At 42.2% G+C, this 24,673-nt stretch overlaps 1 protein-coding gene across 9 annotated transcripts in view; it reads left to right on the top strand.

Moving 5' to 3' along the window:
• The window catches only part of ZFP64 (ZFP64 zinc finger protein), a 114,308-nt gene that overhangs the window by 35,965 nt on the left and 53,670 nt on the right, over positions 1-24,673 (top strand). For 6 of the 9 annotated variants that reach the window (XM_074005567.1, XM_005569367.5, XM_074005570.1 and 3 more), the window contains one exon: positions 3,473-5,620. The exons of the other annotated variants lie outside the window; for them this stretch is intronic. In XM_074005567.1, coding sequence (XP_073861668.1) covers positions 3,473-4,755 — 1,283 coding nt within the window. In that variant the 3' untranslated portion in view covers positions 4,756-5,620. Of the gene's footprint in view, positions 1-3,472; positions 5,621-24,673 lie in introns of those variants that run through there. 9 annotated transcript variants of the gene reach the window in all.

Genomic DNA, 24,673 nt, shown 5'->3' with positions numbered 1-24,673 from the left:
GTCTTTTATCATATGCAGCTTATAAGACACTTTCACTGTTCTGCCTAGAATTTATCTCTTTATTCAAGTCCAAAACTCATTATGTACATTTTCTGTCTTCTAAGCTACCATGAGTGACAATGTTTGCCATTAAGTAGTGTGCATTGCCATTTTTCCAGCCTCCACATGCAACCCAATCTCAAAACCAATGCTCTGTATTTTGGTTCTCTGTTATGGCATCACCCTTTTTCTAGATACCTGTATCTGTATCCATTGTCTGTTGTCACAGCGATGCAGCGTAATAGCCCACAAAACCTCAATAGATGCAATATGCTTTTTCTGTTCACCTGTGAGGATCAGCTGGGCAAAACCAGCTGACCTTGGCTGGGCTTTCTTATTAGTCTGAGGATCTGCTGGTTATGGACTGGCTATCCACTGGCCTTGGCTGAGGAAATCAGCTCTGCTCCATATGTCTCTTGGTCTTCTCCTGAGACCAGCAGTAGGTAGGCCAGGATTGACCTCATGGTCATGACCGAGGTGTAAGCAAGCAAGCCCCAGTGCACAAGTCCATTTCAAGCCATTATTTGTTTCAAGTGACTAAATATACCTTTGGCCAAATCCAATGACATGGTTGAGGCTTTTATCATGGATCATGGGAGAACATCCTAATGACAGGGCAGAGGCCGTGCTACTAGGAGGGGTGGGAGGTGGGGAGATGTGGGAACATTTTAGTAATCTACAGCAAGTTAAGACATTGGCATAATCGATGCCCCACTGATTTGCTTCAGAAATTTCCCCCAGCCTAAGTTAGAGAAGCTGAACAATTCATGTATGAAAATGGTTCATTTTTATTTACAAGGATGAAGTTACTATTTATAGCAGCATCTTTAAATTGGTCTAGAAAACGTGTGTTTTTCAAAAATTTAAATGTGTGCCATTTATGCATGGTCTTCGTGGAATGTTCATTTTCCCTTTTATAAATCTGTGGCACTTGTAAAACTGTAAATTAATAGGATTTTGTTTTTACCCTTTCGGTGATTTGATAGACTACATCAACACTTGTTTGAGTAGCAACCCAAACTCAAGGAAGATCTGTCAGCTTAAATATATGTCGCTTATTCATCCAACATTCTTTAAACCTCACTATGTGCCAGACACAGTGGGAATCAGGTAGTAGGCAAGAATGAACATAGTCATTAGGTTTGAAGACCTTAGTGTCCAGTGGGACTATTTGCCCAGTATACTTCATTAAAGTAATGTTTATGGTTAAATTAAAAAAAAAAAAAAAAAGACAAAGGAATTTATAACCTTTGCTTTCATGCCAAAGGGTGTTGTTAAGCTCTGCAACTTAGCTGTGAGATTTGGTTTTCTCGATTTTCTGGGTCTCACCTCTGCAGATTGCTAAAGAAGTGAAAAAAGACTGTCACTATAATTTTGGCAGGGATGTAACTGGAAAACCTAGTAAAACATTCTGGAGCAAGGATTCTGACTTTGAGTCTACAGACGTCTGCCCCTGAGAAATCCATGAGTAGATTTGGGAGGGAGGTCCTTGGATGGGGAAAAAAAAAGTCTTCATTTTCACTAGCCTGTATTGAAATTTGACATGTCCTTCAATTATGAAAACAGGCAACCAATCTGATAACAGTGCATGTAAAGTTGTCGCCAGTGGAAATAAAAAATCTCTTCATAATGATTGCTGCAGATAGAGTAAAATATCTTTTACACTCCTCTTTATTTAGAAATGACTGTAGTTACTAGACCTGCCACTAGGTCTGATTCTTGAACACATTAATGAAACACACACATTGGCATATCACAATTTTTTTCTTTAATAACTATTTTAATATAATTGGTTTCTTTTATATTCCTATTGGTTCTTCTTTTAGTTTTTTTGGTACATTTAAAATATTATCTAAGAAGGGTTCCATGGACTTCACTAAACTGCCAAAAAGGGGTAATGGCATAAAAAAGGTTAAGAACAACATTCTAAGGCAGCAAAAGGCCCTTTTTCTGAAAAGGGCCAGATAGTAAATATTTTAGACTTTGTGGGCCATGCAGTATCTGTCACAAATACTCACCTCTACCATTATGGCAGGCAAGTAACCATATGTAAACAAATATGCGTGGCTGTGTTTCAGTAAAACTTTATTAATAGAAACAGGCTATGGGTAGGATCTAGCCCAGAGGCTGTAGCTTACTGTTCCTTGTTCTGGAGTTTAATATGCATGATCTTGGTGGTATTCAGTCATACAAAGCATTTTTTTAGGTTTATGTTTAGGCCTCTCAGTGTTCTAGAAGCTTGTTCAATTGCCCCCTGCCATCTTTGTTTGCATTCTTTAAGCAGCTCATGGTGAAGTAGCAGATCCTATGTCAAAAAGCTGGAACACCATCCCAGTCTTGTGGGTTTATGTCCTAAGAAAGCAAACATCTGTTATATGTACAGATAATTACCTAGCATCTAAAGATACCAGATTTGGAGTCAGCCTGGATTGGAATCCAAGCCCTGCTTTGCACTACTGGGTGACCGAGAACAAGTTATATAGTCTCTCTGGGTCTCAGCCTTCTCCTCTGTGTAACTGTGTTGAAAAACAATATTAATAATAGTACCCACCACAGGGCCATCTTCCCAGCATCAAGCGAGACCACGCTTGTGGAGTGCTCAGCATAGCGCCTGCCATCCCGGAAGCCATTGAAGAATATTAGCTGCTATTTTGCTTACTTAAACAATATTGAAATGAGGGGTCGCCAATTTGCTTGAATTGTCATTGCCTCAGATAATTTGGACTTGGCATTCATTGAGGAAGTAAATTTGGAATATGATATCCATTCAGATGTTTGCAGTTTCACTTGCCTTGCTCATCTTTCAGCGAATATGAATTTTTTTAAAAAAAATCAAGCAGCTGGATTTTGTAACTTCACAAATAAAGAACGCAGCTGGCAATATGGGATAAATAAATTTTGTGCAATAAACACATCTTTATTAATAAAGATCTGCATGAAATAGAAGCTGGGTGTTTCCATCATTGTAAAACCATACTCCAATGAGTGCAGCACGGAGCTGACCCGTTCGAAAATGTATTGTTGAATCTGTTACAACATGTAACTCAGTCAAACTCAGCGGGTTGTGCCAAAGTCTTCAACTGTGAACCATTAACTAGCAGAGTGGGCACATTAACAGTATGAAAGATAGTTTGAGTGTTCTAAAGTATATAACAAGTATACTTGTAAATCTTATTTTATCTGGGACAATTAAATTGCTCTTTTCGATCTCCCATTTTTCTTCTGGGTTTGATACCGGTGGTGGTGGTTTGGGTCTGGGGAAAGAAAAAGAAACCCTGCCCCTGTTCCCCCACTCCCAGGGGCTGCTAGAAGCTGCAGTTAGAAGGTCTGCACCCACCCACCTTGTATAAGCGATTTTCTGGTGTGTGCTTCGGGGGGATCCGCTGTGGTTGTTGCCTGCCTGTTCTTATCGAAACTCACCTTGTGTTGACAGGGGACGCCCCCTTCCAGTGCTGGCTCTGTAGCGCCAAGTTCAAAATCAGCTCGGACTTGAAAAGGCACATGCGGGTGCACTCAGGGGAGAAGCCTTTCAAGTGCGAGTTCTGCAACGTCCGCTGCACCATGAAGGGGAACCTCAAGTCGCACATCCGCATCAAGCACAGCGGGAATAACTTCAAGTGTCCGCACTGCGACTTCCTGGGTGACAGCAAAGCCACCCTCCGGAAGCACAGCCGCGTGCACCAGTCGGAGCATCCCGAGAAGTGCTCGGAATGCAGCTACTCCTGCTCCAGCAAGGCCGCCCTGCGCATCCACGAGCGCATCCACTGCACCGACCGCCCTTTCAAATGCAACTACTGCAGCTTCGACACCAAACAGCCTAGCAACCTGAGCAAGCACATGAAGAAGTTCCATGCGGACATGGTTAAGACTGAGGCTCTGGAGAGGAAGGACACGGGCAGGCAGAGCAGCCGGCAGGTGGCCAAGCTCGATGCCAAGAAGACTTTCCACTGCGATATATGCGACGCCTCCTTCATGCGGGAGGACTCGCTCCGCAGCCACAAGAGACAGCACAGTGAGTACAATGAGAGTAAGAACTCGGACGTGACCGTCCTCCAGTTTCAGATCGACCCCAGCAAGCAGCCCGCCACGCCCCTCACTGTGGGACACCTCCAGGTACCCCTCCAGCCCAGCCAAGTGCCCCAGTTCAGCGAGGGAAGAGTCAAAATCATCGTCGGGCATCAGGTGCCACAGGCGAACACCATCGTCCAGGCTGCCGCCGCTGCAGTGAACATCGTCCCGCCTGCTTTGGTGGCCCAGAACCCAGAGGAACTCCCGGGGAACAGCCGGCTGCAGATCCTGCGCCAGGTCAGTCTGATCGCCCCTCCTCAGTCCTCGCGGTGTCCGAGCGAGGCGGGCGCAATGACCCAGCCGGCTGTCCTGCTGACCACTCACGACCAGACGGACGGAGCCACTCTGCACCAGACTCTCATCCCCACGGCCCCAGGTGGTCCCCAGGAAGGCTCTGGCAATCAGACTTTCATTACCAGTTCGGGTATTACTTGCACGGACTTTGAAGGCCTAAACGCCTTGATTCAGGAGGGGACAGCAGAAGTGACAGTGGTGAGCGATGGAGGCCAGAACATCGCAGTGGCCACCACTGCGCCGCCGGTGTTCTCCTCCTCTTCCCAGCAAGAACTACCCAAGCAGACCTACTCCATCATTCAAGGGGCAGCCCATCCAGCTTTGCTCTGTCCTGCTGACTCCATACCAGATTAGTGCTTAAAAAACAAAAGGAGTGGGGGAAAGGAATTGAGAAAAAGAAATCATAAGTAGAATTCTCTAAAAGGTTTGCTCTTCATGTTTTCTTTGTTTTGTTTTGTTTTTGAGACGGAGTCTCGCTCTGTTTCCCAGGCTGGAGTGCAGTGGCGCAATCTTGGCTCACTGCAAGTCAGCCTCCCAGGTTCAAGCGATTCTGGTGCCTCAGCCTCCCAAGTAGCTGGGACCACAGGTGTACGACACCATGACTGGCTAATTTTTGTATATTTGATAGAGACGGGGTTTCATCATGTTGAACTCCTGACCTCAAGTGATCTGCCCACCTCAGCCTCCCAAAAGTGCTGGGATTACAGGTGTGAGCCACCATGCCTGGCCATGGTTTGCTCTTAATATTTTTAAGGATGGCTGTGAATCCCCCTGGCCCCATAATAAATTGTAATTTTATACTGCTTACTATAATTTTTTTAACACTGTAACAACTTTGAGACCACCTCTGAATCGTCACATCATACTGTTGTAGAATCTTAAATGTTACCAAGGTGATTCCAATGAGGGGTTGGAATTAAATGCATTAAGTAGTGAATATATGTGTTTGTTTCCAACTTGATTTTCCAACTCTGGTAAAGGTTTTTGTCCATCTTATTAAATTTGTGTAGTAAATGGTACTTCCCAGCCTCTCTTTTGCCCCATTCTGGAATACTCCCCAGAGTTTGGGGGGATTCATGTTTTCCACATGTAAGCCTGTTGGCATGAAGGACCATTTTCTACATAATGTGACATGGATACTTGACCCCCCAAAAACAAATGTTTAGTGCTAATGCGCAGCAAATGAACGGTTCCCTAATAAATTGATATCTGATTAAAATATACCGAATGTTAATGATTCTTTAGAGCCAAGGTCGGATTTGGGAATGATGGGGTGTGAGTCATTAGTCAAAAACAACCTGAAGCAGCAAAGGTTTTTAATCCTCTCATAAATATCACACAGTCATCTTACCTCCTCCACAGTCACATTAAATAGATGTGGTACCTAACGTGATAAAGTGATCCATCCCACTGTCGTTTTCATTTTGAAACCTCAGACTGACAATCCTGGCATTTCTGTTTAGATGCAAAAATGATCAAAGTTTCTACTAACAAGACAGAATTTTCTAGAATAGCATTTTTGAGATGTTAATATCTGTGCAGAACCCAGATGAGTGGACTGAGAGCGTACCTAGATTTTTTCCAGAGCATAGGTTGTATTGAGAAGAGGAAAATTCAAATTGTGCGGTTTTCCGTTGAGATGCTGTTTGATCAGTAGGTGGTGCCAGAGAGCAAGCTAGAATCACCCATGCTTGTACCTTAAGCCATTCTCTAGTGGTGTAATACCACTCATTTCTGCTGTCAGCAAGGATTGGTGAGAAGAGGTTACTCTTGCGACAGAAGCATATTTAGAATATTATGAGAATACTTAGATACATTTTTGCCACTTTTATTCTTCTTTCTTTGATCCATAATATTTGAACACAATTTTGATGACTTGCTATATTATATTTGCCATAATTTCTTTATTTTCCTATCATCAATGATAATAGTGAGTTATTAGCTATGGTTTTTGGTAAGAAACAGAAAAGGCTTACAGTATACAATGTTAGTGATTTAAATAATTTTGTCACTTCAAACTCACTGCTTACAACCCTTTAGAAAACTGTTCTGCTTTTGAATTTCAGCTGGGAAACTTCCATTGTCCTGGTCCTATTTTCTACATCTTTCTTTTTTCCCACTTTTTTCAACTGTAAAGGATTTTTTCCTGATTATAATGTGTATTCAAGATAGAAAATATGAAAAACAGAATATTACTAGAAAAAAATAGAAGTTACTAATAATCTTACTGTCCAGATACAAACTATACAGACTGTAACCATTTTGATGGACTTCCTATCAATCTTTTTTTTTTTTTTTTTTTTTTTGAGACAGTCTCTCACTTCGCCCAGGCTGGAGTGCGGTGGTGCGATCTGGGCTCACTACAAGCTCCACCTCCCGGGTTCACACCATTCTCCTGCCTCAGCCTCCCGAGTAGCTGGGACTATAGGCGCCCACCACCATGCCCGGCTAATGTTTTGTATTTTTAGTAGAGACAGGGTTTCACCATAGCCAGGATGGTCTCGATCTCCAGACCTCATGATCTGCCCACCTCGGCCTCCCAAAGTGCTGGGTTTACAGGTGTGAGCCACTGCGCCCAGACCCTATCACTCTTTTTTTATGCTTATGTATATATGTTTTCTACTCCAGTTATAAAGTTGTAGTTTAATTAAGCATAATATTTTTATATTCTATATTTCTTTTTGCATCCTTAGATCTCTACCTACCAGCTGCCTTCCATATATATACATACACAAACATACATACACATGCATGGACATGTACACACATGCATATTTGATTTGTTGGTTGTTTTGTCTCTTTACAAACTACAACAGTAAAACTTATTCTTTGGAATAAATTACACACAGAATTGTACAAACACCAAGCCAACAACTTCCAGCCCCTCCATATTCTCACCCCATCCAAGGTAAGTAATGTTAGGTGCTCTGTATTCTTACCAATATACGTGGACTCAAAAGATAACATAGAAAACGTTTTCCTGGCCGGGCGCGGTGGCTCAAGCCTGTAATCCCAGCACTTTGGGAGGCCGAGACGGGCGGATCACGAGGTCAGGAGATCGAGACCATCCTGGCTAACACGGTGAAACCCCGTCTCTACTAAAAAATTACAAAAAAACTAGCCGGGCGCGGTGGCGGGCGCCTGTAGTCCCAACTACTCGGGAGGCTGAGGCAGGAGAATGGCGTGAAGCCGGGAGGCGGAGCTTGCAGTGAGCTGAGATCCGGCCACTGCACTCCAGCCTGGGCGGCAGAGCGAGACTCCGTCTCAAAAAAAAAAAAAAAAAAAAAAAAAAAAGAAAACGTTTTCCTAGTTCTACAGTAATTGTATCATACTCTGCACATTTCTCTGCAACTTGCTTTGATTATTCCATCTATAGACCTAGTTTTTTTAAACAAACGTTACAGACATGCCAGGGTTTAGTCTGTCATCTTGCTATTATGATTATTAAGGTTGTTTGAGGAATAGTTTTGTCATTACAAACTGCCCCAGTAAACTTTCATATTCTGCTCTTTTTTTTTTTTTTTTCTGTAAGTAGATTCGAAAGAGTAAGTTTCATGGAGCTTGCATAGTTCGTACTTACATAAATATGGATTAATTTTCACAATGATAGTCTCATCCATGATGTGGGCCTAACTACCTTTGGAAGTTTTGTCAATCTGCTGTGTGAAAATGGTTATCTGGCCTTCATGCACTCCCCTAGCTGGTGGTGTGGTCTGCGTTTTCTGAGAGATCTCTGCATAGGCTGGTTGACCATGTGTGCTACTCTCTTCTGTGAACTTAGAACTCTTACTGCCTCCTTTTTCTCCTTGGCTGTTGGGAAGTTGGGAACACTAACCCGACGTCAGTCACACATTGCTGAGTTTCTTCCCCTCCTGTCATTGTGTTTTGACTTTACTTGTGGGGCTGTCACCATATAAAAATGACTGTCTTTTTCTGTGGTTAGATGCTCCTGTCGCTTCATTTGTGGCACCTGTATTTTCTAAGAACATCCATCCTTCCCCTGAGATTAAATTGGTTTTCCCTTTGGTGTTTTTCCTACTTGCTTGTTTGTTTTTCATTGGCTCCTTGCTGCAGCCAGAATTCTTTTTTTTTTTCCTTCTTTTTTTTTTTTTTTTTTCTTGTTTTGAGACAGAGTCTGGCTCTGTCGCCCAGCCTGGAGTACAGTGGCACGATCTCAGCTCACTGCCCGCTCTGCCTCCCAGGCTCAGGCAATTCTCCTGCCTCAGCCTCCCAAGTAGCTGGGATCACAGGTGTGTGCCACCATGCCTGGCTAATTTTTATATTTTTAGTAGAGACGAGATTTCACCATGTTGGCCATGCTGGTCTCAAACTCCTGGCCTCCTGTGATCTGCCCACCTCAGCCTCCCAGAGTGCTGGGATTACAGCTCATGCCCAGAACTCATATTTATATGTTATGATGAACAAGTTTGACTGTCTGCTTATGCCAGAACCATTTGTTAAATATTATTTTCCTGAAAACTGAAATCCTAATTTAACTCATGTAGATAAAGTTCACAAATATACTTCCAGAACTTCTTTATTCTGGAATATTAGAGATCTGAGATTCCAGAAGATGATCTGGCTTGCTAACGTCACTTATTTGATCATATTAGCATTAAGGTAAGCTTAATCTTTTAGACTTACAAACTTCCCCCAGCTATTATTTTCCAAAATTTTCTTAGCAATTCTTAGATATTTATTCTTCCAAAGGAACTGTTATTTTATCCAGTACCTAAACCACCCCCACCAAAAAAGAAAACCTTTTGGAATTTTTTATTGAAATTGCATCAGTATTTTATATGAACTTATCAAAAGAATGACTATGAAAATATTAAGTCTTCTACCCAAAAACCTTTATTTAACTCCTATTGTAAACATTATTCAGTCAAATTATGTAGTCTATTTTTATTATATAAGGTCTGTGTTTCTTTTTTTTGAGATGGAGTCTCGCTATGTCATCCAGGCTGGAGTGCAGTGGCGCAATTTTGGCTCACAGGGTTCAAGTGATTCTCCCACTTCAGCCTCTTGAGTAGCTGGGATTATAGGCGCCTGCCACCATTCCTGGCTAATTTTTGTGTGTGTATTTTTACTAGAGATGGGGTTTCGCCATGTTGGCCAGGCTGGTCTTGCACTCCTGGCCTCAAGTGATCCGCCTGCCTCAGCCTCCCAAAGTGCTGGGATTACAGGAGTGAGCCACCGTGCCCGGCCCTGTGTTTTTTTATTATTCCATAATTTTATCATAATTGTGAATAGGAATTTTTGTATTTGTTGCAGACATCAAGAAAAGCCAAAATAGACTATATTTGTCTATATTAAAGAAAAATTCTCAGTAATGAATTGTATTTATTAGAAATCCTTGGTCTCTGATAAATATGATTTATAATTATCTGATGTAGTCTTTTATTTTCATATTGTTTTATCTCTTCCCTTAGAATATTTTTACTACTTATTTTGTTTTCTTGTCCTGTTGCTTTAGCCAGAACCTCCAAACAACGCTGATACAGCTGGCATCCTTGCTGTGATTCCTAATTCTAACTTTAGAATTTTCCAATGTAATATACACCACTCCTTTGGATAATGGTTTTTATATACTTAGGTCATTTTCTTCTGCTCCAGTTTTCACTTAGAGTGAAATTGCTTGAACCCAGGAGGTGGAGGCAGCAGTGAGCCAAAATTGCGCTGCTGCACTCCAGCCTGGGCGACAGAGCGCAACTCCATCTCAAAAAAAAGAAACACAGACCTTATATAATAAAAATAGACTAAATAATTTGACTGAATAATGTTTACAATGGAGTTGAATAAAGGTTTTTGAGTACAAGACTTAATATTTTCATAGTAATTCTTTTGATAAGTTCATATAAAATACTGATGCAATTTCACTTATCAGGGTAGCTTGCTGAATTTTATCAAATATCGCCTTAAAATCGTTAGCCATAAGTATTTAGGTTTTGCACTTAAATATGTTGACACAGTGAATTCGTATAGCATATACCCTGGTATGTTAAGTCACCTTACATTCCTGGAACAAATCCTCTTGGTCATGTTGAATTATTCTTCCAAAACACTGCTGGATTTCATTTTCTAATATCTTACCTGGAAGTTTTACAACTCTAGCCATTTGCTGCGTAATGGCATTTTGGTCAACAGATTGCATATTACAGTGGTGATCTCATAATAATAATGGAGCTGAAACATTTCTATTGCCTACTGATATCTTGATGATCCTGACCCTGCATAGGCTGAGGCTAGTGTGCATGTTTGTGTCTTAGTTTTTTTTTTTTTTTTTTAAGTTGAAAAAGTAAAAGAGAAAAAAATAGAAAAGGCTTGTAGAATCAGGATATAAAGAAATAATATTTTTGTATGGTTATACAATGCTTGTGTTTTCAGCTGAGTGTTATTACAAAAGACTGATAAGAGTCAAAATCTTTAGAATTAATACATGTATAAAGTAAAAAAGTTACAATAAGCTATACTTAATTTACTACTGAAGAAAGAATTTTTTAATAAATGTAGAGTAGTCTAAGTGTACAGTGTTTATAAGGTCTACAGTAGTACATGGTCCTGACCTAAGCCTTCACATTCACTCACCGCTCACCCACTGACTCACCCAGAGCAACTTCCAATCCTGCAAGCTCCATTCATGATAAGTGTCCTAAACAGGTGTACCATATTTTTATCTTTTATACCATATTTTTACTGTACTTTTGTTTTGTTTTGTTTTTGAGATAGGGTCTTACTCTGTCACGCAGGCTGGAGTACAGTGGCACAATCACAGCTCACCTCACTGCAGTCTTTACCTCCCCAGGCTCAGGTGATCCTCCCACCTCAGCCTCCCAAGTAGCTGGGACCACAGGCATGTACCATGACGTATTTTTTTGTAGAGATGGGTGTTGGCATGCTGCCCAGGCTGGTCTTGAACTCCTGGGCTCAAGTGATCTACCCACCTCAGCCTCCCAAAGTGCTAGGATTACAGGCACGAGCCACCACGCCTGGGCTGCAGTACCTTTTCTATGTTTAGTTATATTTAGATAGACAAGTACTTACCATTGTGTTACCATTACCTACAGTACTCAGCACATTCACGTGCTGTATGGATTTCTAGCCTAGGAACCATAGACTACGCCGTATTTCTCAGAATGGATCCCTGTTGATAAGTGGCAATGACTTGTATACACATACATGCAGCTGGTCTCTAGTTTTCTTTTTTAGTGCTATCTCTGATTTTTGCTTGTTTCTTACAGAACTCTAAAAATAAATTGGAGCTTGTGCAACTCTAAAAATACACTGGAGCTCTTCTCTTCTTTTTCGGTGACCTGCTATAGGTTGACTATCTCAGAAATTACCTGTTCTATTATCTTGGCTGATAGTCTTTTTCATTGTAACGTTCTTAACAAACTTCCCAATTATTTTCTGTAATTAGTGATCTGTTCAGGTCGTATATCTTATCTGGATCAGTTTTAGTAGTTTATATTTAGCAAAAGAAAAAAAAATCATTTACTCTGCTCTAAATTTTCAATTTTGCGGCCCTATGATTCCATTTAACTTTCTTTTTAAAATATTTTAATAACTTTGGCATTTGGGGGTCCATCACCTTTCTTGTTGCTACTGGTTTTGGGGTTTCCTTTTTTATTGTTGTATTTTTAGTCTTCTACTTAGCATGCTAAGGGTTTACTTATTTAGTCATTTGTATTAAAGTAAAAGTAGCACTTTTGCTTTTATTTATTTCTCTACCCCTCTCCCATTTCATTCATTTCAGCTTTCAGCTTTTTTTTTTTTTTTGAGACGGAGTCTCGCTCTGTCACCCAGGCTGGAGTGCAGTGGCGCAATCTCAGCTCACTGCAAGCTCCGCCTCCTGGGTTCAAGTGATTCTCCTGCCTCAGCCTCCTGAGTAGCTGGGACTACAGGTGTGCACCACCACACCCAGCTAGTTTTTTTGTATTTTTTGTAGAAATGGGGTTTCACCATATTGACCAGGATGGTCTCGATCTCTTGACCTCGTGATCCGCCTGCCTTGGCCTCCCAAAGTGCTGGGATTACAGGTGTGAGCCACTGCTCCCGGCCTCAGCTTTTAGTTTAATAATTCTTTCCCCTGCTTTTCTTTCATTTTATTTTGTTATTCTAGTTTCATATATTAAGTTCACTTATTCAGTCTTTAGCAATAACAATATTTAAAGCTATATATTTTCCATTATGCATTCACCTGTGTTAAAAGATAATTTTTTGAGTTAAAATCATGACTGTCATACAAATATAAGATTAGCACATGTCAAGTATTCATTAATTAAAGGAGGAATCTGTAAGATACAACAGGCTCAAAGGAGAATCAACAAATGCATGATTACATAGGCAATCAGGAATGCTGAAATAAATTCACCAACAGATGCAAAACTGGTCACCATCTCCAGAGTAGTAATCAGTTGCGTTCCATCAAAAGAAATCTGTTTGCAGTGCTGTGGATGAGTTATTTGCAACACTATCTGTTTCTGTAACCTGCAAAGTTGTAAAATGGTCAGGCACGGTGGTTCACGCCTATAATCTCAGCACTTTGGGAGGCCAAGGCAAAAGGATCACATGAGTCCAAGCATTCCAGACCAGCCTGAGCAACATAGGGGAGACCCTCTCTCTACAAATACTATCCAAAAAAAAAAATTGGCTGGGCGTGGTGGTGTGCACCTGTAGTCCCAGCTACTCTAGAGGCTGAGATTGGAGGATCACTTGATCTGGGGAGATTGAGGTTTCAGTGAGCTGTGATCATGCACCACCACTCTCTAGCCTTGGTGGCAGAGTGAGACCATGTCTAAAAAAAAAAAAAAAACCTAAGGTGTAAAATAGCTCAAAACCATTAAAGGGCACTAACCTCTATAGAAGCAGATAATCCAGAACCAGGAACTGACAGGATACCCTGTCATCTTTTTTTTTTGTTTTGAGACGGAGTCTCACTCTGTCACCCAGGCTGGAGTGCCGTGGCGTGATCTCGGCTCACTGCAAGCTCCGCCTCCCGGGTTCACGCCATTCTCCTGCCTCAGCCTCCTGAGTAGCTGGGGCTACAGGCGCCCGCCACCACGCCCAGTTAATTTTTTTGTATTTTTAGTACAGACGGGATTTCACTGTGTTAGTGAGGATGGTCTCGATCTCCTGACCTCATGATCGGCCCGCTCTGGCCTCCCAAAGTGCTAGGATTACAGGCGTGAGCCACCGTGCTCGGCTGATATCCTGTGATCTTTATTGCCTACAAAATCATTCAAAAATTTTCCTTATATCCATCCCCATAAACTTTTGTATGACATGCCCTTCTTTCCATAAACTTCTAGACTTTGTTATTTCAGTTTTGGGAATGGTTAGTTGGTTGCTTTGAAGGGGATAGGACCAGAATCCAGGGGTTCTGTAAAGGTACGTTTCCTATTTTGCAAGTACGGGCATATTTCGGAGATATTGTGAGTCTGGTTCCAGACCACCACAATAAAGCAAATATCACAGTGAAGTGAGTCACACATATTTTTTAATTTCCCAGTGCATATAAAAGTTATGTTTATTCTATACTAAAGTCTATTAAGGGCACAATAGCATTGTGACTTTTAAAAGTACATACTTAAATTTAAAAATACTATGTTGCTAAAAATTGCTGACAATCATATGAGCCTTCGGCAAGTTGCAGTCATTTTGCTGCTAAAGGGTCTTCCTCAATGCCAATGGCTGCTGACTGATCAGGGTTGTGGTTGCTGAAGGTTGGGGTAACTGTAGTAATTTATTAAAATAAGACAACAACAAAGTTTGCCACATCAATGGACTCTTCCTCTTTTTTCCCTTTTTTTTTTTTTTTTTTTGACGGAGTCTCGCTCTGTCACCCAGGGTGCAGTGCAATGGCGCGATCTCAGCTCACTGCAAGCTCTGCCTCCTGGGTTCAAGCAATTCTCCTGCCTCAGCCTCCTGAGTAGCTGGAACTATAGGCGTGCCCCACCACGCCCAGCTAATTTTTATATGCTTAGTAGAGATGGGGTTTCAACATGTTGGTCAGGCTGATCTCAAACTCCTAACCTTGTGATCAGCCCGCCTCGGCCTCCCAAAATGCTGGGATTACAGGTGTGAGCCATTGCACCTGGCCTCTTTTTTGCCTTTTTTGGTTTAAATTTAAGGGGTACAACTGCTTGCAGTTTTGTTACATGGATATATTGCATAGAGGTGAAATCTGGGCTTTTAATGTAACCATCACCCAAATAATGTACATTTTACCCATTAAGCAATTTGTGTGTGTGTCTGTGTGTGTGTGTGTGTGTGTGTGTGTGTGTGTGAGATGGAGTTTCACTCTGTCGCCTAGGCTGGAATGCTGTGGCGCAATCTCAGCTCACTGCGACTTCCCCTGCCCGAGTTCAAGCAATTATCCTGCTTCAGTCTCCCATGTAGCTGGGATTACAGGCACGTGCCACCATGCCCAGCTAATTTTTGTATTTTTAATAGAGATGGGGTTTCACCATGCTGGCCAGACTGGTCTCGAACTCCTGACCTTAGGTCATCTGCCCACCTTGGCCTCCCAAAGTGCTGGGATTACAGGCGTGAGCCACCACACCAGACCCATTAAGCAATTTCTTATCCCTTACCTCCCTTCCACCCTTCTGAGTCTGTAATGCCTATTATTCCACACTGTATGCCCATGTATAAACATTATTGAGCTCCCACTTATGAGACCATCCAGTGTTTGACTCTCTGTTTCTGAGTTATTTCATGTAAAATAACAGCCTCCAGTTTCATCTGTGTTGCTGCAAAAGACATAATTAAACCTTTTCATGAAAGATTTCTCTGCAACATCCAATGCTGTTGGATATCACTCTACTCATAGTAAGACTGCTTTCAAAATTGGACTCAATCCTCTCAAACCCTGGCACTGCTTAATCAACTAAGGCTAAGTAATATTTTAAGTTGTTTGTTGTCATTTTCACAATGTTCAGAACATCTTTACCAGGAGTAGATGCCATCTCAAGGAACCACTTCCTTTGCTCAGTCATAAGAAGCAACTCCTCATCCATTCAAGTTCTCTCATAAGATTACAGCAATTCAGCCACATCTTCAGGTTCCACTTCTAATTCTAGTTCTCTTGCTATCTCCACCATCTCTGCAGCTACTTCCTCCACTGAGGTCTTGAACTCTCTCAAGTTCATTTATAACGGTTGGAATCAAGTTCTTACAAACTCCTGGTAAGGTCGATATTTTGACCTTCCCCCAGGAATCACGAATGATCTTCATGGCATTTAGAATGGCGAATCCTTCATCTTGATGTTCTGGTGAAAAAAAAAAAAAAAGAATAGTGAATCCTTTTTAGAAGGTTTCCAATTTACTTTGCCCAGACGCATCAGAGGAATCACTATCACAGCTATAGTCTTAAAAAATGTATTACTTCAATAATAAGACTTCAAGGTCAAAATTACCCCCTCATCCATGGGCTACAGGTTGGAGGTTATGTTAGCAGGCATGAAAACAACATTTGTCTCCTTATACATCTCCATCAGAGCTCTTGGGTGACCAGGTGCATTGTCAATAAGCAGTAATATTGTGGAAGGAACCTATTTTCTGAGGAGTAGGTCTCAACATGGGGCTTAAAATATTCAGTAGACCATGCCGTAAACAGAGGTGCTGTCATCCAGCCTTCATGGTTCCATTTCTAGAGCCTAGACAGTAGATTTAGCATCATTCTTAAGGGCCTTAGGATTTTTGGAATGGTAAATGAGCACTGGCTTCAACTTTAAGTTACCAGCTATATTAGCCCCTAACAAGAAAGTCAGCCTGTCCTTTGAAGCTTTGAAGTCAGACTTTGACTTCTCCTCTCTAGCTATGAACATCCTAGATGGTGTCTTCTTCCAGTAGGAGACAGTTTTATCTACATTGAAAAATCTATTTAGTGTAGCCTCCTTCATCAGTGATCTTAGCTAGATCTTCTGGGTAACTTGCTGCAGCTTCTACATCAGCACCTGCTGCTTCACTTTGCACTTTTATGATCTGGAGATGGCTTCTTTCTTTAAGCCTCCTGAACCAACTTCTGCTAGCTTCCAATTTTCTTCTGCAGCTTCCTCAGCTCTCTCAGTCTCCATAGAATTTAAGGCGTTAGGTCCTTGCTCTGGATTAGGCTTTGGCTGAAGACAATGTCGTGGCTGGTGTGATCTTCTATTCAGACCACTCAAACATTCTTCACATCAACAATAGGGTGTTTCACTTTCTTATCATTCATATGTTCACTGGAGTAGCACTTTTAATTTCTTTGCAGAACTTTTCCTTTGCATTCACCACTTGGCTAACTGGTGCAAAAGGCCCAGCTTTCAGCCTGTCTTGGCTTTCAACATGCCTTCCTCACCAAGCTTAACCTTGTCTAGCTTTTGATTTAAAGTGAGAGACGTGGGACTCTTTCTTTCACTGGAACACTTAGAGGCCATTATAGGGTTATTAACTGGCCTAATTTCAACATTGTTGAGTCTCAGGGAATAGGGAAGCTCAAGCAGAGGGAGAGAGATGGGAACAGCTGTTCTGTGGACCAGTCAGAACACACAGTACATTTATCAATTAACTTCGCCATCTTATATGGACATGGTTCACGGCACCCCGAAGCAATTACAAGAGTAATATTAAAGATTACCAATCACAGATCACCATAACAGATACAATAATAATAAAAAGCTTGAAATGTGAGAATTACCAGAATATGACACAGAGAACCAAAGTGAGCACCCGCTGTTGGAAAAATGGTGCCCATAAGACTTGTTCGATGCGGGCTTGCCACAAACTTCAATGTGTGAAGAAAAAAAAAACAAAAAAAACCTGGGCATCTGCAAAGCAGAATAAAGCTAAGGACAATCAAACAAGGTGTGCCTGGATTACAATTTGTGAAACTATATTTTGGCTTTTGGTTTCTGATGTTACTGGGTTTTGGCCTGAAAATGTGACCTGTAAAATAAATATTTTTCTCCCTCATTATGCCATTTTCTTTGTTTTGTTTTTGTTTTTTGTATTTTTTTGACTTTTATTTTAGGTTTAGGGGGTACGTATGCAGGTTTTTTACCTAGGTAAATTGCATGTCATTTGGGGGGGCAGGTTTTTTACCTGGGTAAATTGCATGTCACTGGGGTTTTGTGTATAAATGGTTTGGTCACCCAGGTAGTGAGTATAGTACCCAGTAAGTAGTTCTTCAACCCTCAACTTCCTCCCTCCCTCCACCTTCAAGTAGGCCCCAGTGTCTGTTGTTCCTATCTTTGTGTCCACAGGTACTCAATGTTTAGCTCCCACTTATAAGTGAAAACATGTGGTATTTGGTTTTCTGTTCCTGCATTAATTCACTTAGGATAATGACCTCCAGCTGCATCTATGTTGCTGCAAAGTCCATGATTTCATGTTGTTATGGCTGTGACGTACTCCATGGTGTACGTACCACATTCCCTTGATCCAGTCCATCACTGATGGACATCTAGGTTGGTTCCATGTTGCTATCGTGAATAGTGCTGTGATGAACATACGCGTGCATGTGACTTTGGTAGAATGATTTGTACTAATGGGATTGCTGAGTTAAGTGGTAGTTCTAAGTTCTTTGAGAAATCTCCGAACTGCTTTCCACACTGGCAGAACTAAGTTACATTCCCACAAGCAGTGTACAAATGTTTCCTTTTGTCCTCAACCTCGCGAATATCTTTAGTTTTCTGCCTTTTTCACGGTAGCCACGGTGACTAGTGTGGGATGGTATCTCACGGTGCTTTTGATTTACGTCTCTCTCATGATTAGGATGTTGAGCATTTTTTCATATGTTTGTTGGCTGCTTGTATGTCTTCTTATAATTTAATAGTTTTCTGTATGGCTATTTACATGACCAATTTTTGTACGTATTTGGTGACTATTAGAGAAGAATATATAGTCTCTGTAAAGTTTAAATGTTTATGAATTATTCAGCTCTTCTAATCCTTTCTTAGTTTGTGTCTATTTGGTAAACTCTGAAAGAAATATTTTAAAATCTCTCATGAGGATTGCATTTTTAAAACCAAGCTTTCCTTATATTACCAGGGTGCTTTTTTAAATTATATTTTGCCATATGTTATTTGATGTATACAAAGTTTGTAGCTATTCTATGTTCTTTGTCATTTTTTCCTTTTATTCTTATGTACCTGTTCCTTCTATTTAATAATAGCTTTTGGCCTTAAATCATGCTTTATCTCATAATAACGTTCTAAGTCTTATTTTGTATTTTATTTCATTTGCCCGGTTCATGTCTGCCCATTCTGTTATTCAGTATCTTTCTTTATCAGCCTCCCCTTGTCTTTGATAGGAGAATTCAAATCATTTGTATTTATTACAGTAATATATACGTGCTATTATTCACTTCCATCTTATTTAGTATTTGCTATTTATTAAAGTTTGCAGTTTTCTCCTTTTTCCTTTTTATTTCTTTTCTCTAGAAAGGTATATATTCATCTCCATTCTGCTGACAGTTACATTCCAATTTTTTGTGTGTTGGTTTTTTTTTTGAGATAGGGTCTGTGTCTCCCAGGCTGGAGTGCAGTGGAGTGATCTTGGCTCACTGCAGCCTTGACCTCCCCAGCTCAAGTGATCCTCCCACCTCAGCCCCCTAAGTAGTTGCGACTCCAGGTGTGTGCCTCCGTGCCTGGCTAATTTTTGTTTGTTTGGTTGGTTTGTTTTGTAAAGATGGGGTTTTTCCATGTTTCCCAGGCTGGTCTCGAACTCCTGGGCTCAAGCAATCTGCCCACCTTTGCCTCCCAGAGTGCTGGGATTACAGGTATGAGCCAGTGCACCTGGCCTACTTTCCAATATCTAACAATGATTGTGATTGTTAAATATATATTTGCTTACTGCTGTATAAAAAGTAAACATTAGCCATGCCTCAATCTTCCATTAAGAAATTCTTCCCTGATGAGAGGAAGCTTTTGGACTTCATCTTCTACAGCCCCTATCCTCAAATTCTGAGTTTTGCTGAGATGACTTATAAGTTTATTTCTAGGCTTTTGTTAAGTTTTGCCCTATGGGGCAAACTTACATTCAAATTCCCAGTCAGTTTACCATCTCCATTTAGATTTAACCAAAAATTACTGCATTCATCGTTCACCATTGTTTCTTATATCCTTCAACTTCCGTTTGTTGTGCCTTTACTCTGATTTCATTTTCATTTGGTTAGAGTACTTCCTGGAGTATGCTCCTCAGAAGGGCACATAGTTGGGACTTCTTTTGTCCTGGCAGATGAATTATATCCTTGGACATAACATTCTTTTCTCTTCAGTAGTCATTAAACTCTGTTCTGGTGGAGATGAAAAGTTGAATCCCAATCTGATCCATTTCTTAGATGCCCTAGGTCCTGTAGCCCAGCAAAGTTGAGACAAAATCATGGTGTTACCAGGAAAAAAAAACAAGGCGGTGGCTCATCCTAGCCAGTCAGGTTGAGAGAATCAGTTTCTGAAACTTCTTAGATAGAGAGCGGGCCTTGAAAGTAGGAAATATTATTAAAGTTAAAAAATTATCATTTATTTCATCATACTTCTCCGCAACAAAATTATGGCTATATAAATTGAAATTCACATCTTTTATTTTCTATGATCAGAGGGCTCCAAGCTTTAGACATTTCTTCAATATCAGATTACCATTAGGGTCAGGCACAGTAGCTCACGCCTGTAATCCCAGCACTTTGGGAGGCCAAGGTGGATGGATCACCTGAAGTCAGGAGTTTGAGACCAGCCTGGCCAACATGGCAAAACCCCATCTCTGCTAAAAATACAAAAGTTAGCTGGGTGTGGTGGTGCACGCCTGTAGTCCCAGCTACTCAGGAGGCTGAGGCAGGAGAATCACTTGCCTGGGAGGCAGAGGTTGCAGTGAGCTGAGATCGTGCCACTGCACTCCAGCCTGAGTTGACAGAATGAGAATCCATCTCAAAAAACAAGATAATTAGGAATTTTGATCAAAGCAACATACATTTATTATATAATTTGAAAAATAGTTATTAAATATAAGCAATGTACTGGTGTTTTTCTATTTTAATGAGGTAGATAGGCCTGGTTTTTAGTCAGCTTACATATTCTTTATGAATATTACTTTTTTAAAAAACTGTTTTTTAGCAGTTGCTAGAATGAGATACAGTTTATTTTCAGTTATGTGTCAAATTCTCTTTTATTTATGTAAACTCTGAGTTTTATTCACATAAATAAGAATATAGAAATACAAATTGTATTATTATAGCACTATTTCTCGATTATTTTAATTTCTTCTGAATTCTGTGCCAGAAAATCACATATTGATCAGTTATTAATTGGGTCAATTTTGTTAAAAACAAAGAACTGAAAACAACCTGGGTTTCTTTTCCAATTATGGAATCACTTGCCTTCTCAACACTGACGCTGTGATGTCTCAGATTTCATGGCTCCGGCCACTGGTTCAGTATGGTTTGTTAATAATGGGCCACTTTCTCTGTGTGTTCTTAGGTGATCAGTTTTAGGAAAAGGTATGCCTAGAAGTTAAGGATCTGAGAATTGATGTCCTTAATCATGCCTGGTTTTGTTTGTTTGTTTGTTTGTTTTTGAGAGAGAGAGTCTCCCTCCGTCACCCAGGCTGGAGTGCAATGGCGTGATTTCGGCTCACTGCAACCTCCACCTCCTGGTTCAAGCAATTCTCCTGCCTCAGTCTCCTGAGTAGTTGGGACTACAGGCACCCACCACCATGTCTGGCTAATTTTTGTATTTTTAGTCGAGGCGGGGTTTCACCATGTTGGCCAGGCTGGTCTGGAACTCCTGACCTCAAAGGATCCACTCACCTCAACCTCCCAAAGTGCTGGGATTACAGGCATGAGCCACCGAGCCCAGTCAATCATGCTTGTATATACTGAAAATCTTGGCAGGGGGCAGTGGTTCATGCCTGTAATTCCAGCACTCTGGGAGGCTGAGGCAGGAGGATCACTTGAGCCCAGGAGTTTGAGACCAGTCTGGGCAACATGTCAAAACCCTGCCTCTACAAAAAATACCAAAACATTAGCTAGGCTTGATGGCACATGCCTGTAGTACTGGCTTCTTGGGAGGCTGAGGTGGGAGGACTGCTTGAGCCTAGGAGGTCAAGGTTGCAGTGAGCTGTGAGCCATCATCATGCCACTGCACTCCAGACTGGGCAACAGAGTGAGACCATGTCAAAAAAAGAAAAGAAAAAGAAGAAGAAGAAAGAGAAAGAGAGAGAAGGAAAGAAAGAAAGAAGGAAAGAAGGAAGGAAGGAAGGAAGGAAGGAGGGAGGGAGGGAGGGAGGGAAGGAAGGAAGGAGGGAGGGAGGGAGGGAGGGAGGGAGGGAGGGAAGGAGGGAGGGAGGGAGGGAAGGAAGGAGGGAGGGAAGGAGGGAGGGAGGGAGGGAGGGAGGGAGGGAGGGAGGGAAGGAAGGAAGGAAGGAAGGAGGGAGGGAGGGAGGGAGGGAAGGAAGGAAGGAAGGAAGGAGGGAGGGAGGGAGGGAAGGAGGGAGGAAGGGAGGGAGGGAGGGAGGGAAGGAAGGAAGGAGGGAGGGAGGGAGGGAGGGAAGGAAGGAAGGAAGGAAGGAAGGAAGGAAGGAGGGAGGGAGGGAGGGAAGGAAGGAAGGAAGGAAGGAAGGAAGGAAGGAAGGAAGGAAGGAGGGAGGGAGGGAGGGAGGGAGGGAGGGAGGGAAGGAAGGAAGGAAGGAGGGAGGGAAGGAGGGAAGGAGGGAGGGAGGGAAGGAAGGAAGGAAGGAAGGAGGGAGGGAGGGAGGGAGGGAAGGAAGGAAGGAAGGAAGGAGGGAGGGAGGGAGGGAGGGAGGGAAGGAGGGAAGGAAGGAGGGAGGGAGGGAGGGAGGGAAGAAAGGAGGGAGGGAGGGAGGGAGGGAGGGAGGGAAGGAAGGAAGGAAGGAAGGAAGGAAGGAAGGAAGGAAGGAAGGAATCTTTGCATATTTCCACAATACAAAACCCTCAATTTGAAGACCTTTAGCCATAGAGCAGGAGTCAGCAATGTTGTTTCAGTAAAGGGCCAAATAGTACATGTTTTCAGCTTTGTGGGTCGTCTCTTCTCTGTTGCAACTATTCAGCTCTGCCGGGTAGCAGGGAAGTAGCCACAGTCAATATTTGGGGCAGTAGGCATGGCTGTGCTCCAATAAAATTCCATTCATAGGCATTGAGATTTCAATTTCATAAAATTTTCACCTCACAAAATTTAATTTTCTTTTGATTTTTGTGAACCAGTTAAAAATGTGAAAACCAGACCAGCCACAGTGGCTCACATTTGTAATCCTAGCACTTTGGGAGGCTGAGGCAGGCAGATCACTTGAGGTCAGGAGTTCGAGATCAGCCTGGGCAACATGGTGAAACCCTGTCTCTACCAAACATACAAAAAATTAGCCAGGTGTGGCGTGCACCTGTGGTCCCAGCTACTTGGGAGGCTGAGGTGGGAGGATTGCTTGAGCCCAGGAGGCAGAGGTTGCAGTGAGATGAGATTGTGCCACTGCATTCCAGCCTGGGTGACGGAGTGAGACTCCATCTCAAAAAAATATAAAAATAAAAATAAAAATGTGAAAACCATTCTTAGCTCACAGATCATACAAAAAACAAGTGGTCCATAAGTTCAAATTAGATTGAATTTATATTTTATTTTATGACTTCCTTTTATATTGGAATGGAGAATTCTGTTTAAAAACTAGACCACCTGTAGGGTTTTTTATTGTTGCTATTGTTGTTGGTACGTGATTAAACAAACGTGTGAGACCCTTTCCTGAAATGGTCCAAGTCACCCCGTATCCTGTTGTGGGAATGGCCTATAAACTCCTGAAAAGGCATAAGGCAGTTTGTGAACCTTGATGCCACCCTTCCTCAAGCATCACAAAGAAGCACCTTTGGGCTGAAAAGCTGTCAGTCCCCCAGTGGCTCTGGCTTAAGTCACAATGACACTTGATTAAAACAGGGTGCTTGCCACCAAACTGAGATATCTTAATAACCTCCTGCTTGTATAAATCAGTGACTGCTGTAAAACACCTGTGAATTCGAGTTCAGTTTTTCAGTGGCTTACTGCGGAAGGCTTGGCTTCCAGACACAGAATAGGCAAGCTTCTCTCCTGACTAGATGAGAAATTTAGCAGAGAGGCAGCCTGGATAAAATCTGACTTTCATTCAGGAGTGGATCCAGTTTTTGTGGGGCCTGAAGTGTATGCAAACTAGGGAGCCTTTAAAAAAAAAAAAATGTAAAATTACCAATACAGGAACTTAAAAGGGGCCTTGGGGAGCCGAGGGATCCTGAGTTGCAGCATTCTCACAGTAAATCTGCCTTAGCATTTAGTTCTCAGTGGGGTGAGTGCGTGATTTCCTGCAACAGGGAAAAGTCCTCCTTTTTTTTTTTTTTTGAGACAGGATCTTGCTCTGTTGCCCAGGCTGGAATGCAATGGCATGATCACAGCTCACTGCAACCTCCACCTCCCGGGCTCAGGTGATCCTCCCACCTCAGCCTCCCGAGCAGCTGGGTTCACAGGCGTGCACCACCACACCCGGCTAATTTTTGTATTTTTTGTAGAGAAAGGGTCTCACAACATTGCCCAGGCTGATCTCAAACTCCCAGACTCAAGCGATCTACCCACCTCAGCCTCCCAGAGTGCTGGGATTACAGGCATGAGTCACCATGCCCAGACATTTCTCCGTCTTGAAGAAGGGAGAAACCACTACCCGAGGCGCATTAGACCAAAAAGGGAAATCCCTGAAGTAGGCACATCAGGAAGCCAGGTCGCATGTTCTCGTTAAGATAGTTGCTGTTCCAGGCCGGGCACGGTGGCTCACACCTGTAATCCCAGTACTCTGGGAGACTGAGGCTGGCAGATCACCAGGCGGGTCAGGAATTCGAGACCAGCCTAGCCAATATGGCGAAACCCCATCTCTACTGGGGGGGAAAAAAAAAACCTACAAAAATTAGCCAGGCCTGGTGGTGCGTGCCTATAATCCCAGCTACTTGGGAGGCTGAGGCAGGACAATCACTTGAACCCTGGAGGCGGAGGTTGCAGTGAGCCTAGATCGCACCACTGCACTCCAGCCTGGGTGACAGAGTGAGACTCAGTCTCAAAGAAAAAAAAGGAATGGAAAAAAAAAAAAAGAGGTCGGAGGTCCTTGTGGAGTGTTAGCTTCTGAAAATTTTGTTCATTTCTGGAGAAGAAATGCCACGGTTATACCATGTATATAAGACGATCGTGTAGTTTATCATCTAAGCTGGGACACTTTTGAAAGTGGTAAAGACGGTGGGAGACCAGGTGGAAATCAGCCCTTGCTGCTGACGGAAGACCAAGCT

Source organism: Macaca fascicularis, chromosome 10 (genome assembly GCF_037993035.2).
Source record: "Macaca fascicularis isolate 582-1 chromosome 10, T2T-MFA8v1.1".
NCBI lineage: Eukaryota > Metazoa > Chordata > Mammalia > Primates > Cercopithecidae > Macaca > Macaca fascicularis.
The sequence above is the reverse complement of the archived record's forward strand: the minus strand, read 5'-3'. Positions and strand labels throughout refer to the sequence as shown.